Source organism: Somniosus microcephalus, chromosome 28, assembly GCF_052327205.1.
Source record: "Somniosus microcephalus isolate GS21.2 chromosome 28, FLI_Smic_1.0, whole genome shotgun sequence".
In the NCBI taxonomy this organism is placed as follows: Eukaryota; Metazoa; Chordata; class Chondrichthyes; order Squaliformes; family Somniosidae; genus Somniosus; species Somniosus microcephalus.
The window spans coordinates 39856639-39874846 of NC_141014.1; the positions used below are offsets into that span (position 1 = coordinate 39856639).

At 52.4% G+C, this 18208-nt stretch overlaps 1 protein-coding gene across 1 annotated transcript; it reads right to left on the minus strand.

Annotated features, from left to right (window-relative positions):
- Positions 1–2508: 2508 nt before the first annotated feature.
- Positions 2509–8507, minus strand: polr2f (RNA polymerase II, I and III subunit F). Its single transcript, XM_085969894.1, has 5 exons — positions 8402–8507; positions 7746–7815; positions 5790–5920; positions 4983–5054; positions 2509–2703 (listed from the first exon to the last, which is right to left on the minus strand). The coding sequence occupies exons 1-5, from the start codon at positions 8419–8421 to the stop codon at positions 2613–2615; spliced, it is 384 nt and encodes a 127-aa protein (XP_085826020.1). The 5' UTR covers positions 8422–8507; the 3' UTR covers positions 2509–2612.
- Between the last annotated feature and the right edge of the window lie 9701 nt (positions 8508–18208).

An 18208-nucleotide genomic window follows, 5' to 3' on the forward strand; every position in this document is an offset into this window, starting at 1 on the left:
GACAAGGTAGATGCAGAGAGGATGTTTCTCCTCGTGGGGGAATCTAGAACACGGGGGCACAGTCTCAGAATAAAGGGTCGCCCTTTTAGAACTGAGATGAGGAGGAATTTCTTCTTTCAGAGGGTCGTAAATCTGTGGAATTCTCTTCCCCAGAGAGCCGTGGAGGCTGGGTCATTAAATACATTTAAGGTGGAGATAGACAGATTTTTGCAAGATAAGGGAGTGAAGGGTTATGGGGAAGTGGCTTTGAGCCCAAGATCGGCCATGATCTTATTGAATGGCGGAGCAGGCTCGAGGGGCCAACTCCTGCTCCTATTTCTTATGTTATGTTATGTTCTTATGAGGCCATTCAGCCCCTCAAGCCTATTCCACCATTCAGTTACATCATGGCCGATCTGTACCTCAACTCCAACCAGCTGCCTTTGTGCACAGACTCAGGACTATCACTGGGAGACCAGACTGATACCTGGGATGGCAGGAATGACGTATGAGGAGAGATTGGGTCGATTGGGCTTATACTCGCTGGAGTTTAGAAGAATGAGAGGGGATCTCATTGAAACTTATAAAATTCTAACAGGACTAGACAGACTAGATGCAGGATGTTCCCGATGGCGGGGGAGTCCAGAACCAGGGGTCACAGTCTACTCTGCTCTCTCAGGTGGACGTAAAAGATCCCGCGGCCACTATTTCAAAGAAGAGCAGGGGAAGTCTCCCCGGTGTCCTGGCCAATATTGATCCCTCAGCCAACATCACTAAAAAGATAATCCGGTCATTTATCTCATTGCTGTTTGTGGGAGCTTGCTGTGCGCAAATGGGCTGCTGCGTTTCCCACATTACCACAGTGACCACACTTCAAAAAGTACTTCATTGGCTGTAAAGCACTTTGGGATGTCGTGAAAGGCGCTATATAAATGCGAGTCTTTCTTTCTGTGCCACTTACAATTTAAATAAAAAAGGGGGCAGCATCGCTCAAAATGCTGCAGTCTCACGACTGGCTTTCATTGTGTGATTGAGCCTGAACAACATTGTGGGAGCACCGTCACCACACGGACTGCAGCCGCTCAAGGCGGCTCACCACCACCTATGCCTTAGGATTTGGGAATGACCTGTGATCAAAGATATGGAAGCTGAAAAATTTAGACTAAGGAGCAGCAAAGGCCCAAAACCAGAGCAGCGACATCGCAGGCAGCTGCGCCCATTTCACATCGGATATTTCGAGTGCGTTGGCTGCTGTAACTGAGAGCGAGTCACACTAAAAATGTCTGCCAAGATTCCGGGACAGTTCCATCCTGTGGCCACTCGAGGGCGCCAACAGCAACAACTCGGCAACTTTAGTTTGCATCATGAGAACCGTGAAACCCCCACAAGCTCAGTGCTCCCCAGACCGACAGGGAACGGAGCACTGTCACCTTCCAGCACACAACGTCCCGTCAAACACTCCCAGGGCAGGTACAGCACGGTTTAGATACAGAGTAAAGCTCCCTCTACACTGTCCCATCAAACACTCTCAGGGCAGGTATAGCACGGGTTAGATACAGAGTAAAGCTCCCTCTACACTGTCCCATCAAACACTCTCAGGGCAGGTACAGCACAGGTTAGATACAGAGTAAAGCTCCCTCTACACTGTCCCATCAAACACTCCCAGGCCAGGTACAGCACGGGTTAGATACCGAGTAAAGCTCCCTCTACACTGTCCCATCGAACACTCCCAGGGCAGGTACAGCATCGGTTAGATACAGAGTAAAGCTCCCTCTACACTGTCCCATCGAACACTCTCAGGGCAGGGACAGCACGGGTTAGATACAGAGTAAAGCTCCCTCTACACTGTCCCATCAAACACTCTCAGGGCAGGGACAGCACGGATTAGATACAGAGTAAAGCTCCCTCTACAGAGCACCATCTAATGCACCAGCCTACCATTTCTCCATGCCCACCCAGTCCGTAAGGGTGACCCCGAGCTTCCGGTCGCTTGTCACTTTAATTCTCCATTTCACTCCCACTCTGATCTCTCTGTCCTCGGCCTCGTGCATTGTTCCAATGAAGCTCAGTGTAAGCTCGAGGAACAGCACCTCATCTTTCGATTGGGCACTTTACAGCCTTCTGGACTCAACATTGAGTTCAACAATTCCAGACTCTAACCCCTGCCCCCATTTCTCAGGCGGTGTGACTCTGCCATTCCCCATTGGCAACCTTTAATCTCTCCTGTCTCCTGCCCCAGCACAGACTGTTCCTTCAGATCCCGCCTCTGCTCCTGCTTATATTCGGTTACCTCTCCAGCCTTTTCCAGTTCTGAAGGGTCCCAGACCTGAAACATTAACTCTGTTTCTCTCTCCACGGATGCTGCCTGGTCTGCTGAGTGCTTCCAGCATTTTCTGTTGTTATTTCAGGTTTCCAGCATCCGCAGTATTTTGCTATTGTATTAGTGCAAACTAATGTCCATTCTAGTGTAAGCCACCCCTTTAACAGAGTCCCTCAAACACTCTGCACCGATTCAGAGGCTACAACAGCTCGGCGGAAATCAATATTTATTTTACCAAAATTCAGAGTAAAAAAACAAAAAGAACATTTAAATACAGGGAAAGTGTGCAACGGGCCTGATGGGAGAGCGAGGATCAGTCTGTGATAATCAGCTCATCCACTCCCCAATCCTCGTAGCTTCCATCTGGCAGGTATCTTCGGATAATGATTGGAATTTTTCGTGCTCTGGAAGACAAGACAGCGGGTTAGCGCGCTCCTCGGGAAACAGCTCCAGGCGCCCGACCTAGTGAATTACGCTGGACAGCAGTGATCCCAGTTATGTAGGTAAATATATAATATTGTTATAAGGGCTGTCCTTAGAGCAGCGGAGGTTAAGGGAAGATTTGATAGAGGTGTTCAAAATTACGAGGGGTTTTGATAGAGTAAATAAGGAGAAACTGTTTCCAGTGGCAGGAGGGTCGGTGACCCGAGGGGGCAGATTGAAGGTAATCGGCAAAAGAACCAGAGGGGAGATGAGGAGAATTTATTTTTACGCAGCGAGTTGTTGTGATCGGGAATGCGCTGCCTGAAAGGGCAGTGGAAGCAGACTGCCCTCTAAATGCTCTGAGGAGGACAAGCTGTAATAACAATATCATCGAGGCATCTGACAAAGTACACAAAGGGTAATAGCAGCGGAGCTAGCCTGTCGTTCAAAGCTACACGTTAATTTAAATTCTGTGACTCTCACTTCCATCCAACACAATAACACAGATGGCCAGCTTTCTGCGATTTGCAATCTCAAAACAATCGGAAGTCGTGGAATAGATGTCACATCGAGAGGATCAAAGGTTCCACCCCGGGGTTCATGGAGTTTCTGGGCCTGAAGCACTGGGGACGCCTCCGGCCGCACTGCCTCACGCTGGCTGGGTTTAGACACTGATCGTCAGGCCTGTGGTCTCTGCTCTCTCGCTGCTGCAGCTTCTCCACGGCAACAACTGCAGGGCTCCGGGGAAAGGGGCAGGAGAGCGGGACTCCGTGGATCACTCGCTCAGAGGGCCGGCACAGGCACGATGGGCCGAATGGCCTCCTCCTGTGCTGGGAGATTCTATCATCAACACATTCCCATCACCCCTTGCGAAACAAGGTGCCCAACAATCCAATAAGCAGCTACTTCGTGAAATAAACGCGATGAAGGAGCTTACACATCGATCAGCTCAGGGACAAATTTTTTTAAAATTCACTCTCGGGATGTGGGCGTCGCTGGCAAGGCCAGCATTTATTGCCCATCCCTAATTGCCCTCGAGAAGGTGGTGGTGACATACAGGCCCAGACCGGGCAAGGACGGCAGACTTCCTTCCCTAAAGGGCATTACATGGTTGTACAGAATGGTTCCAGGGATGGGGGATTTTAGCTACAAGGACAGGTTGGAGAAGCTGGATTTGTTTTCATTAGAGCAAAGGAGGTTGAGGGGTGATTTGACAGAGGTGTACAAGATTATGACGGGTTTGGATAGGCTAGACGGGGAAAGGCTGTTCCCACTAGTTGATGGTACAAGGACTAGGGGACACAGATTTAAGGTTTCGGGCAAGAGATACAGGGGGGATGTGAGGAAAAAGTTTTTTACGCAGCGAGTGGCGAGGACCTGGAACTCGCTGCCGACGGAAGTGGTGGAAGCGGAGACACTCAATGTTTTCAAGGGGAGACTGGATAGGCACTTGAGGGAAATAAACTTGCAGGACTACGGGGATAGAGCGGGGGAATGGGACTGACTGGATTGTTCTACAGAGAGCCGGCACGGACTCGATGGGCCGAATGGCCTCCTTCTGTGCCGTTATGACTCTGACATAGAATGTACAGCACAGAAACAGGCCATTCGGCCCACCTGGCCCATGCCGGTGTTTATGCTCCACACCAGCCTCCTCCCACCCTCTTCATCTCACCCTCTCAGCATATCCTTCTATTCCTTTCTCCCTCGTGTGTTTATCCAGCTTCCCCTTAAATGTATCTATACTATTCACCTCAACCACTCCCTGTGGCAGCGAGTTCCACATTCTCACCACTCTCTGGGTAAAGAAGTTTCTCCTGAATTCACTATTGGATTTATTAGTGATGACTATCTTATATTTATGGCCGCTAATTCTGATTGAAGGTGGCGAATTATTGCAGATTAGTCCATTTATCAGAAACATGAAATGTCACCAATTTTTCTCTCTCTGAGCGCGAGGTTTCCCCCTCCCGAATCCATGCTCTGTGTAACTGCGCCGCTCACAGCACCCATCAGTGAACCAGTTGGGTTTTTAATGACAATCCGACAGCTTCATGGTCACTGATACCGATCCCAGCTTTTTATTTCCAGTTTTATTAGTTTAAATGACCCTGCGGAACTGCAAGGTTCCTGGTCTGGGCTGAGATAGTGCGTGTCGCCTGAGCGCCAGTACCAAGCGGCAATGCGCCGCGCCGCAGGGGCACACCATTCAGGAAAACCAACGGCAGCAAATAGCGGACAACTGCGCGCTGCTACTTACTTCAGCTCTTTCATTGCGATCTGCAGTGGGTCTGTTTCGCCTTCCAGCTCCACCATGACTGGCGCGCACATCCTGCAGAGAGAGAGAGAGAGAGAGAGAGAGAGAGAGAGAGAGAGAGAACTGGTGAATTGCAGCTTGTGCTGGGTTTCCCCGTCTTCCGGCAGCCCTGAGCTCCCGAGTGCGGACACGTAACACCCCGAGTCAGTCAGCTCATCACATCATAGGAACAGGGGGGCCATTCAGCCTCTCGAGCTTGTCCCACCATTTAATCAGATCGTGGCTGATCTGTACCTGAACTCCATTTACCCGTCTCCAGTTTTATATCCCTCGATACTCTTACCCAACAACAACCTATCGATCTCGGCCTTGAAAGCTCCAATTGTCCCTCAGCATCCACTGTCTTTTGGGGGGGTGGAGAGAGTTCCAGATCTCCACTGCCTTGTGTGTGGAAAAAAATGTTTCCTGATTTCACCCCTGAATGGCCTGGCTCTGGATTCCCCACCAGTCTCCCAATCCTGGGCCAATATTTATTCCTCAACCAACATCTAAAACAGATGATCTGGTCATTTATCTCATTGCTGTTTGTGGGAGCTTGCTGTGCACAAATTGCCTGCCGCCTTTCCCACATTACAACAGTGACCCCACGTCAGAAAGGACTTCATTGACTGTAAAGGGCTTTGGGACGTCCCGAGGTTGTGAAAGACGCTGCAGAAATGGGAGTTTTCCCTTTCCCTGCACCCACTGTTCCCGGGAGGAGATCCCGCAGACCTGCCGTGAGCTCAGCGACCGAGCCGAGGCTCTACTCACGCTATCTGAAGAGCGCGTGTTCCCAGTACTCGGGCTCTCTCGTATTTGGTCATGTATGATGTCGTGATCCTTTTCTGATTGGCCTGCTGGCCGTCTGCCGCGGGGAGAATCGCCACGTTCTCACGATCCTCCTGCCAACCAAATCAAACCGGGGGTCGAAAGATTAGAAACAGAAATAGGAACAGGGGCCGGCCGTTCAGCCCCTCGAACCTGCCCCGGCCGTTCAGCCCCTCCAACCTGCCCCGGCCGTTCAGCCCCTCCAACCTGCCCCGGCCGTTCAGCCCCTCGAACCTGCCCCGGCCGTTCAGCCCCTCCAACCTGCCCCGGCCGTTCAGCCCCTCCAACCTGCCCCGGCCGTTCAGCCCCTCCAACCTGCCCCGGCCGTTCAGCCCCTCCAACCTGCCCCGGCCGTTCAGCCCCTCCAACCTGCCCCGGCCGTTCAGCCCCTCCAACCTGCCCCGGCCGTTCAGCCCCTCCAACCTGCCCCGGCCGTTCAGCCCCTCCAACCTGCCCCGGCCGTTCAGCCCCTCCAACCTGCCCCGGCCGTTCAGCCCCTCCAACCTGCCCCGGCCGTTCAGCCCCTCCAACCTGCCCCGGCCGTTCAGCCCCTCCAACCTGCCCCGGCCGTTCAGCCCCTCCAACCTGCCCCCTCCGTTCAGCCCCTCGAACCTGCCCCCGCCGTTCAGCCCCTCCAATCTGCCCTGGCCGTTCAGCCCGTCCAACCTGCCCCTCCAACCTGCCCCGGCCGTTCAGCCCCTCGAACCTGCCCCGGCCGTTCAGCCCCTCGAACCTGCCCCGGCCGTTCAGCCCCTCGAACCTGCCCCGGCCGTTCAGCCCCTCGAACCTGCCCCGGCCGTTCAGCCCCTCGAACTTGCCCCGGCCGTTCAGCCCCTCGAACCTGCCCCGGCCATTCAGCCCCTCCAACCTGCCCCGGCCGTTCAGCCCCTCCAACCTGCCCCTCCATTCAGCCCCTCGAACCTGCCCCGGCCGTTCAGCCCCTCCAACCTGCCCCTCCATTCAGCCCCTCGAACCTGCCCCGGCCGTTCAGCCCCTCCAACCTGCCCCGGCCGTTCAGCCCCTCCAACCTGCCCCGGCCGTTCAGCCCCTTGAACCTGCCCCGGCCGTTCAGCCCCTCGAACCTGCCCCGGCCATTCAGCCCCTCGAACCTGCCCCTCCATTCAACTGGATCATTGAATTTCTATCCTTTTAACATAGGAAAACGTCCCATGGGGCTGCCCAGCAGCGATTACCAGACAAAACCTGACCCCGAGCCACCCAAGGAGATATTAGGGCAGGTGACCAAAAGCTTGGGTCAGCGAGGTCGGTTTTAAAGGAGAGAGAGGTGGAGAGGCTTAGGGAGGGAATTCCAGAGCTCAGGGCCCAGGCAGCTGAAGGCACGGCCGCCAATGGTGGAGCGATGGAAATCGGGGGATGCTCAAGAGGGCAGAATTGGAGGAGCGCAGAGATCTCAGAGGGTTGTAGGGCTGGAGGAGATTACAGAGATAGGGAGGGGAGAGGCCGTGGAAGGATTTTAACACTAGGATGAGAATTGAGAGAGTTAGAAAAGAAAGTCCTGCATTTCTATAGCACCTTTCACAGTGCAGCGCTCCCTCAGTACTGCCCCTCCGACAGTGCGGCGCTCCCTCAGTGCGGCGCTCCCTCAGTACTGCCCCTCCGACAGTGCGGCGCTCCCTCAGTACTGCCCCTCCGACAGTGCGGCGCTCCCTCAGTACTGCCCCTCCGACAGTGCGGCGCTCCCTCAGTACTGCCCCTCCGACAGTGCGGCGCTCCCTCAGCACTGCACTGGGAGTGTCAGCCTGGATTTGTGTGTTCAGGTCTGTGGAGCGGGACTTGAACCCACGACCTTCTGACTCAGAGGTGAGCGAGCTACCCACGGATCTAACAGTTGGAGGAACAGCGGGAGAGGGCTCGGGGGGTCAGCTACGGTACACTCACCTCCTCCGCGTTATCCAGATCGTCCATCCCCTCATCTTCATCGGCATCATCGAAATCATCTCCATCAAAACTGGAATCAGAAAAAGATGCATCAAATGAATTGAATGCCAACGGCAGCTCAGCTGGTGAGCTGCTGCCCGATGCCGCCCATCTCCATCACCCCGTATCCCAGAGAACCGACTTTAGGACCATCCCCATTACAACAGAGGCTACACGTCAAAAACTATTTCACTGGCCGTGAAGCGCTTTGGAATGTTTGCTGGTTGCACTAGAAATGCAAGTCTGACTTTTTTTTTATCAGCCCTGCCAAGTGTCACCCCATCTCCAGCCCCAGCCCACAGCGCCCGTTAGGGCCCACCTTCCCCGCAACCCCTGCTCCAGCTTCAGTCCCAGCCCACACCCCCGTTAGGGCTGGCCTTCCCCGCAACCCCAGCTCCAGCACTTTCGCCACCTTGGCCCACCGCTCTGTGCCCAGGTGGGGCCCAGTGGACCGAGAACGGCCGACTGCAATGTCTGTCTCTGTCGCTCTCTGTCTCTCTCTCTCTCTGTGTCTCTTGCTGTTTGTCTCTCTCTCTCTCTCTCTCTGTCTGTCTCTGTGTCTCTCTCTCGCTCCGTCTCGCTCCCTCTCTCTCTCTCTCTGTTTTTCTTTCTCTCACTTTTCCTCGTTGTCGGACATTTTTTCGGCGCTTCGATGTTTTCAGAAGAAATTCACATCCGGGGAATGAGCTATCGGTTCCGGTGTATAGGGCACTGTCGGTGACGTCACAACGCCTGGTCAGAACCGCCATCTTTGATGCTGGCGCCCTGCTGCACCTTCCCAGATTCAATTATTTTAACAAATTCAGATCCAGCTTTATTGAAACCTCTCAGCGGCAAAAGCAACAGTGCAACTTTCTGCAGGCCCAACAATGTTATTAGGTAGCTCTGTATTATTTAATTTCTTTAACACACACTGTACACAAAGTGCCATTATTGTTGGTGGCCGGCGGTGCATTGAGGGTTTTTTTGAGCCGAAAACGAACAATTTTCGGGCCGTTGAACCGTAAACAGCGGCCGTCAGTGAACCGGGAGCAGGAACTGGGCCGCAGGCCTGGACTGAACCACCGTCCGCCATCTTTGATCCAGGCAGCAGGGCGGGGGCGGGGCTGGGGGAACCTGGTTCTGCAGTCTCTGCTCCTGCTCCTGACACTTCAACCATCTCCATCAGCTGGAGTGTGGGCTGGGTGCTGCAAAGAACAAGGGGCAACAAATAGTTTGGGTTGGGTTTTCACCTGGGGCGATGCATCTGTCGTGGGAGAAAATGGGCTAAAATTTGGTGGTTGTGCTGGTTTGCTGATTTATAGATTGGTGTTGGCCTGAAGGGAAAACTAAAAGACGTAAAGTGATTAAACCAGAAGACAGAAATAAGAAACAACTGATTGAAACATCAGAGCCGAAGGACAGGCTAGGGTGTGTGGCACAAACAAGCGTTCTTTATACAAACGCACGGAATATAAGGAATAAATTGAATGAAATGTAGGCGTAAATTCAACTTGGAGGCTATGACATGGTAGTCATTACTGAGACATGGTTGCAAGACTGGGACTGGGAACTAAATATTCCAGGTTATAAGGCCATGGAGGGAGTGCAGCGAAGATTCACCAGGCTGATACCTGGGATGGCAGGAATGACGTATGAGGAGAGATTGTGTTGATTGGGCTTATACTTGCTGGAGTTTAGAAGATTGAGAGGGGATCTCATCGAAACCTATAAAACTCTGTCAGGTCTGGACAGACTAGATGCAGGAAGGATGTTTCTGATGGCCGGGGAGTCCAGAACCAGGGGTCATAGTCTAAGGATAAGGGGTAAGCCATTTAGGACTGAAATGAGGAGGAATTTCTTCACCCAGAGAGTGGTGAACCTGTGGAATTCTCTGCCACAGAGGGCGGTGGAGGCCAGTTCATTAAATATATTCAAGAAAGAGTTGGATATATTTCTTAAGGCTAAAGGGATCAAGGGATATGGGGAAAAGGCAGGGACAGGGTACTGCATTTGGATGATCAGCCATGATCACATTGAATGGCGGAGCAGGCTCGAAGGGCCGAATGGCCTACTCCTGCTCCTATCTTCTATGTCTACAGGAAAGATAGGGAAAATGGCAAATGGGGAGGAGTAGCCTTAGTGATTAATGATGAAATCACTTCAATGATGAGAGAGGTTATAATGAGAGGTAAGCAGCCAGTGGAGGCTTTATGGGTAGAATTAAGAAATAGGAAAGGATTTAAGACTGTAGTGGGAGTTGTGTATCGGCCCCCTGGTAGCAGCTGTGAAGTGCTAGATTGTATAAATGCAGAGATTAGACAAGCATGTAGTAAAGGCAGAGTGGTTTTAATGGGAGTGTGGTAAACCACTGTTACCGTTCACAACCGTTCACTATTGTTACACTGTTGTTATCACTGTTTACACTGTTGTTATCACTACACAAGGTTACCTCTTGCCACGCACACTGCTATACCTGGGCTTACCTCAGCTAACTCCGCCCATGGCTCCGCCTGCTTGCCCAGGTATAAAGGTGACCGCTTGGCTAGTATTCTCCCTTGTTGGAACCGATCGCCCACGAGGGTGGGCTCTGTTATTTAGCCAATAAAGACCTATAGTTACAATCTTAACTCGTCGCTTTTCATGGAATGAATTGATAGGTATATCAATTTTATTGGCTAAATTTTGAAATGGCAAACGACCAACTACAACAGCCACAGCAGCCGGCCTGGCTGCGAGCCCTCCGACCGCCGTACCTGGATCTAAACCCACAGGCAGCGAACTCAGCCCTCGACTTCGAACACTGGCTGAGCTGTTTCGAATCCTATCTGGGAGAATCCGGCGTGCCTCCGGGATCCAAACTAAGAGTTCTGACCGCCCAGGTGAGCCCTAAAGTATTTGCATTCATCCGGGACCTTGCTACATACGAGGACGCCCTCAACCTGCTAAAAGAGCAGTACCGGAGCCCTGTAAATTCTATGTATGCCAGACATCTCCTAAGATCCCGCTCGCAACAGCCAGGAGAGTCTGTAGATGAATTTTTACGGGCACTACAAACACTCGGCAGGGACTGTGACTTTAAAGCTGTAACGGCTGCAGAAAATACTGAAGGAAATATCCGCGATGCCTTCGTGAAAGGCCTTCGGTCCGACTACTCACGGCAAAGACTGCTCGAATCAAAGGACCTTGACTTGAATACAACTGCAGCCCTCGCTCGCTCCCTGGAAGTGGCCCATCGGGACCTCGAGGCGTACTCCAGGTACTGTGCTGCGCGACCCTGGGACTCGGGCCCGACTCCGGCCGCAATTCCCCTCGCACCGCCGCCCCTGGGACCCACCACGGCGTCGGTGTCCCAGAATCGATCGGGACCGCCAGTATACCGATCGGGACCGCCACCCCCGGGACCCGCTGTGGCAGCGGACCTCCGCGATCGGGCCGCCAGCTGCTTCTTCTGTGGCCAGGCGAGACATCAAAGGGCACGCTGCCCTGCAAGGAACGCGACCTGCTCCGGCTGCAAAAAGAAAGGCCACTTTGTAAACGCCTGCAGGGGGAAAGCCACAGACGCCAGCATTGCCTCATGTGAGTTGTGGGGGCGGCCATCTTTGATCAAGGCCACAGACGCCAGCATTGCCTCAGGTGAGTCGTGGGGGCAGCCATCTTTGATCAAGGCCACAGACGCCAGCAGTGCCTCATGTGAGTTGTGGGGGCGGCCATCTTCTCCGCCATTTTGTCCAACTTCGTGGGGACCCGCGTCATGGGCGCCGCCATTTTGTTCGCCGCACTCGGCCGCCGTTTTGTCTCCAGACCCGACCACCGCCTCGCCTGCAGACTACAGCAGCTCGCTCAGCCATACACTGGCCTCCGTCACGCTTGACCAAGCTCTCCCGCATCATCTGTCCAAGTCCATGATGGACATCGAAGTAAATGGCCACGCCACGTCCTGCCTGTTCGACAGCGGAAGCACGGAGAGTTTTATTCATCCAGACACGGTGAGCTGCTACTCCCTCACTGTCCGGCCAGCGCGCCATCGGATCTCGATGGCGGCGAAGTCCCATTCAACAGACATTAGCGGCTACTGTGTAGTGACCCTGTTGGTTAGGGGCACGGAATATAAAAATTTAAAACTTCTCGTCCTGCCCTAGCTCTGCGCTGCCGTCCTACTAGGGCTGGATTTCCAATGCCACCTTCAAAGTGTCACTTTGGCTTACGGTGGACCCCTCCCCCCACTCAGTCTACAACCAGCAAATTTTAAACCGCGTACCACCTGCGGCCTCTCCACCCTCAAAGTCCCGCCCCCCTCCTTGTTCGCTAACCTCACCCGTGACTGTAAACCCGTCGCTACCAAGAGCAGGCGGTACAGCGCCAGGGACAGAGCTTTTATTAGCTCTGAGGTGCAGCGACTCCTGAAGGAGGGCATCATCGAGGGGAGCACCAGCCCCTGGCGTGCTCAGGTCGTAGTCGTTAAGACCGGCGATAAACACCGCCTGGTCATCGACTACAGCCAAACCATAAACCGGTACACCCAGCTGGACGCATACCCCCTTCCCCGCATATCTGATATGGTCAACCAGATTGCACAGTACCGGGTATTCTCCACCATCGACCTCAAGTCAGCCTATCACCAACTCCCTATCCGCCCTGAGGACCGCCAGTATACCGCCTTCGAGGTGAACGGCCGCCTCTACCACTTCCTTAGGGTTCCCTTCGGCGTCACCAACGGAGTCTCGGTCTTCCAAAGGGAGATGGACCGGATGGTCGACCAGAACGTGCTTCAGGCCACGTTCCCTTATCTAGATAACGTCACCATCTGCGGCCACGACCAGCAGGACCATGATGTTAATCTGGAGAAATTCCTCCGTACGGCCCAATGGCTGAATCTCACTTACAATAAGGATAAATGTGTGTTTAATACCTCGCGCCTTGCCATCCTCGGCTGCGTAGTAGAGAACGGAGTCATCGGCCCCGACCCCGAAAGAATGCGCCCCCTCATGGAGCTTCCCCTCCCCCACTGTCCAAAGGCGCTGAAGAGAACCCTGGGGCTCTTCGCTTACTATGCCCAATGGGTGCCGAATTATGCGGACAAAGCCAGACCCCTCATGAAGTCCACCTCCTTCCCCCTGACAGCAGAAGCAGGCGCAGCCTTCTCCCTTATAAAAGGAGACATTGCAAAGGCCACAATGCACGCAGTGGATGAGTCCATCCCTTTCCAAGTGGAGAGCGATGCCTCCGACTTCGCCCTAGCGGCAACCCTTAACCAGGCGGGGAGACCTGTGGCCTTCTTCTCAAGGACCCTCCAGGGCCCTGAGATCCGACACTCTTCTGTCGAGAAGGAGGCCCAGGCGATTGTGGAGGCGGTACGACGCTGGAGGCATTACCTGGCAGGCAAACGATTTACTCTCCTCACCGACCAGCGTTCGGTTGCTTTTATGTTTAATAACAAGCTGAAGGGCAAAATCAAGAACGACAAGATCTTGAGGTGGAGAATTGAGCTCTCCACCTACGATTACGATATCTTGTACCGGCCTGGTAAACTCAACGACCCCCCGGATGCTCTATCGCGAAGTACTTGCGCAAACGCGCAAATTGATAGACTACGGACCCTCCACAATGACCTCTGCCACCCCGGGGTCACCAGACTTTACCACTTCATTAAGGCCCGCAACCTGCCCTACTCCATCGAGGAGGTCAGGACCATGACCAGGAACTGCCAAACCTGTGCCGAATGCAAACCGCATTTCTATAGGCCGGACAGAGCAAGCCTGATCAAGGCCACCCGCCCCTTCGAGCGCTTGAGCATCGATTTTAAGGGGCCCCTCCCGTCCTCTGACCGTAATGTGTACTTCCTCAACATTATTGACGAGTACTCCCGTTTCCCCTTTGCCACCCCCTGCCCAGACATGACCAGTACCACGGTCATCAAATGCCTGAACAACCTCTTCGCCTTGTTCGGGTTCCCGAACTATATACATAGCGACCGGGGCGCATCCTTCATGAGCGAGGAACTTCGCCAGTTCCTGCTCACGAGAGGTATTGCTGCGAGCAGGACCACCAGCTACAACCCCCGGGGGAACGGCCAGGTGGAAAGAGAAAACGCGACAGTTTGGAAGGCCGTCCTCTTAGCCCTAAAGTCTAAGGGCCTCCCAATCTCTCGCTGGCAGGAAGTCCTCCCGGCAGCACTCCATTCCATCCGGTCACTGCTTTGCACTGCCATTAACGCCACCCCCCATGAACGAATGTTTGTTTTCCCCAGGAAGTCGACTACGGGAACCTCGCTACCAACATGGCTGACTTCGCCGGGGCCCGTCTTGCTGCGGAAGCACGTGAGGGCCCATAAAACGGACCCCCTGGTCGAGAGGGTGGACCTCCTGCACGCTAACCCCCAGTACGCTTATGTGGCATACCCAGACGGGCGGGAGGACACTGTCTCCTTGCGAGACCTCGCACCCTCGGGCACCCCCGAGATACCACTGTTACCCCCCACCACTCCCCCAAATCCAGCTCCTGTAGACGGCATGCCGGAACCCCAGGAGCCTTCGTCGACCACGCAGACACCAACATTACCATCGGATACTGCACCACCGCCGCCGCGCCGATCAGAAAGGTGATGCGCCATCAATTACTCAAAAGACTGAAGTTGAGCGAGTAACAATCAGGCTTTTATTAACTAAAGAATGAAGGTCTTGTCTCGAGTGGTCGACCCGTCCAGAATACTAAGGGACTGGGAGGTAGTCACTTATATACCTGGAATAGTGGGAGGAGTCAGCCGAGGCATGTCCAGACCTGTACCTAGTGGAATACACATACAGACACAGACAGGTATGACAGTGGTTTACCACAAAAGGCTTACGAGGCCTCCTGAGAGACTGACATACACGAACTGGTAGTACACTCCACCCCGCCGGACTCAATTTTAAACAAGGGGTGAATGTGGTAAACCACTGTTACCGTTCACAACCGTTCACTATTGTTACACTGTTGTTATCACTGTTTACATCGCTACACAAGGTTACCTCTTGCCACGCACACTGCTATACCTGGGCTTACCTCAGCTGACTCCGCCCATGGCTCCGCCTGCTTGCCCAGGTATAAAGGTGACCGCTTGGCTAGTATTCTCCCTTGTTGGAACCGATCGCCCACGAGGGTGGGCTCTGTTATTTAGCCAATAAAAACCTATAGTTACAATCTTAACTCGTCGCTTTTCATGGAATGAATTGATAGGTATATCAGGGAGATTTTAACTTTCATATAGATTGGGATAAGCAGACGAGCATCTGTCGGAAAGGTAGTGAATTTTTTGAGCATGTCCAGGATAGTTTTCTACAGCAATATGTCCTAGTGGCAACAAGGTGGCAAGCCATATTAGATTTAGTAATGAGCCAGATTTAGTTAACAGCCTAACTGTGCGTGAACATTTATTGAATAGCGAGTTCAACGCAGCGTTTGAAAGGGAGAAACATGAAAGAGCTACTAAGATTATAGATTTAGTTAAGGCCGACGTCCAACGGGATGAGGCGGGTATATGGAGTTAGTTCGCAGATCAGTCATGATCTCACAAGGGCGGAACAGGCTCGAGGGGCTCGGTGGCCTCCTCCTGTTCCCATGTTCCTAACTCAAAACACAAGATCTGTCGTCTGGTCAGCTTGCCCTTGTATGTGGAGCACGAAAATATTGAGGTACACGTTGCGATGATGGCTTCACACTTCAGTCAGGTTTTGGAGGAAGGCCTACCAGCAATTTTAATAATCAAAAACCAACACATTTGTGTTTGAGCGATTGATTTTGTGTGTGCATTTCAGTCCTTTATTTGTTCATGGGAGGGGAGGCTGCATCCATTGCCCTGAAAAGGTGGTGGTGGGCTGCCTTCTTCTGGTTTGCGAGGCCATTTTAGAGGGTATTGACTAAACCACCTAGCGTTGGATTGGAGTCGGACGCAGGCCAGAGGGCGCGGGAATGGCAGGTTCTCTTCCCCGAAGGATATTATTGAACCAGTTGACAATCCTGCAGCCCGCAAGTTACCAGATTTATTGATTTAATTTTCACAACTTTCCACGACGAGATTTGAACTCACAACCTCGAGGTTGCTCGTCCAGCACTGTAACCACGATATTATCACAAGAACATTAGAAATAGGAGCAGTAGGCGGCCATTTGACTCCTTGAGCCTGCTCCGCCATTTAATGAGATCATGGCTGATCTGATCTTGGGCTCAGCTGCATTTCCCTGCCCGCTCCCCATAACCCTCGACTCCCCTTATCATTCAAAAATCTGTCTATCTCCGCCTTAAATATATCCAATGACCCGCCTCCACAGCTCTGTGGGGCAGAGAATTCCACAGATTTACGACCCTCGGAGAAGAAATTCCTCCTCATCTCCGTTTTAAATAGGCGACCTCTTATTCTGAAACTATGCCCCCTCGTTCTAGATTCTCCCATGAGGGGAAACATCCTCTCAGCATCCACCTTGTCAAGCCCCCTCAGAATCTTATATGCTTCAATAAGATCCCTTCTCATTCTCCTAAACTCCAATGAGTATAGGCCCAACCTGCTCAACCTTTCCTCATAAGTCAACTCCTTATCGTACACTTTGCTTTGGGCATCTTGCCCCGTCTGTAACTGAGCAAAAGGTGATGATCCTAAAAAACTGCACCATGAGTTACCATAGAAACACAGACAATCTGCATTCGGTGTCCGACTCTCCATGATGTTCCAGCAACCAGTGCCTGAGGTGAAGGCCAGAACAGATTAGTTCCTCTGTGAAAGTTCACAGCATTTTAAAAGGTACATAAGAATTATAGTCGGTGCCAAGGTCGTCCTCACTCAGTAAGTCGATAGATACCAATTATACTGCTTCGGCATTTAAAACCGAAAATGATATATACTTAAAACATTCTCTGCATATTCAGTTCAATGATGGGCCACAGATCAGGGGCTTGGTGTACAGGTAATAATTTAGCACAAGATAAATACGATTGCTCACCCTCGTCTTGTTTTCTTCCACCGATCTGCATCTTCCAGCCTGTAGATGTACAGCCCAGTTTGATCGGGTCTTGGGAAAACCACAGGCAAAAAAGTGCCATCTTTATACTGCAGATTTGAGAAGGGTCGACTCTCTCCTGACGTATAAATACCCACACAACACAACGGCAAAATACTGCGGATGTTGGGAATCTGAAATAACAACAGAAAATGCCGGAGACACTCCGCAGGCCAGGCAGCATCCGTGGAGAGAGAAACAAGAGTCAACGTTTCAGGTCGGTGACCCTTCGTCAGAACTGGAGAAATGCAGGAAATGGAACAGATTTTAAAACAAGTTTAGGGGCTGGGAAATGGGGGAGGGGAGGAAAGAACAAAAGGGAAGGTCTGTGATAGGCTGGAAGGCAGGAGAGATTAAGAGACATTGAGAGATATTCAAGGCAAGAGGAGATGGTAATGGGGCAGGTTAAGAAACAAATGATGGCTCTAGATGAATTGTAAATTGCACTGGCAGAATGGAAGACAGCTGCCCTGTGGGAGAGAAAAAAAACCAACAAAAAAAAAAGCACAAACAAAAAGTGTGGATAAAAAAATGTGATAAGGGGCCGAGGTTATGATCTGAAATAGTTGAACTCTATGTTGAGTCCAGAAGGCTGTAAAGTGCCTAATCGAAAGATGAGGTGCTGTTCCTCGAGCTTACGTTGAGCTTCATTGGAACAATGCAAGAGGCTGAGGACGGTGAGGTCCGAGTGGGAATGGAGCGGTGAATTAAAATGACAGGCGACCGGTATATAAATACCCACGACCTGTATCTTTGTAACGGTTTGTTTTGACCAGAGGCCAAACTGAACCCGATTAACTATTCAATAGTAAACCCCAAAACACTATGCCCTCGGCTTGCCTTGAACTATGATCTGGAAGTGTTCCCAAGCCAACCTCACTGCCATCGTCCAACTCGGTCGATGTTGACACGTGGACCACTGCCTGCCGACCCCAGTTCCCCATGAGAGGGAGCACTGTGCCTGTCACGCATACCCGTTACCATATTCAGCTGGGGGAGGCTGTAGCGGTGTATTTCTCGGTGGTTATAAGGGTGTGGTGGTGTAGTGGTTACGTTACTGGACCAGTAATCTAGAGATCACGAGTTCAAATCCCACCATGGCAGTTTGAGAATTTGTATTCAATTCAAAGATAGGCGGCAGTGTGGGCAGTGTAGGCACTGTAGGCAGCGTGGGCAATGTAGCCGGAAGCATAAAATTACAAAGGGATATCGACAGATTAAGTGAATGGGCAAAACTGTGGCAAATGGATTTCAATACAGTTAGACTATCCTTTATCCGAAAACCTCGGGACCAGCCGAGTTTCGGATAAAGGAGAATTTCGGATTTCGGAAGGTGGGTCGGCGGGGGGTCGTGCGCACGACTTACGCTGACGCTCAGCGTAAGTCAGTCGGGGTCCGCGGGGGGGGGGGTCG

Coding starts and splice junctions, on each gene's coding strand:
- polr2f (XM_085969894.1), bottom strand. CDS start 8,421: ATGTCCGACAACGAGGAAAA. Junction 5,921..7,745: donor ATCTGGATAACGCGGAGGAG/GTGAGTGTACCG, acceptor TTTGGTTGGCAG/GAGGATCGTGAGAACGTGGC. Junction 5,055..5,789: donor ACACGCGCTCTTCAGATAGC/GTGAGTAGAGCC, acceptor CTCTCTCTGCAG/GATGTGCGCGCCAGTCATGG.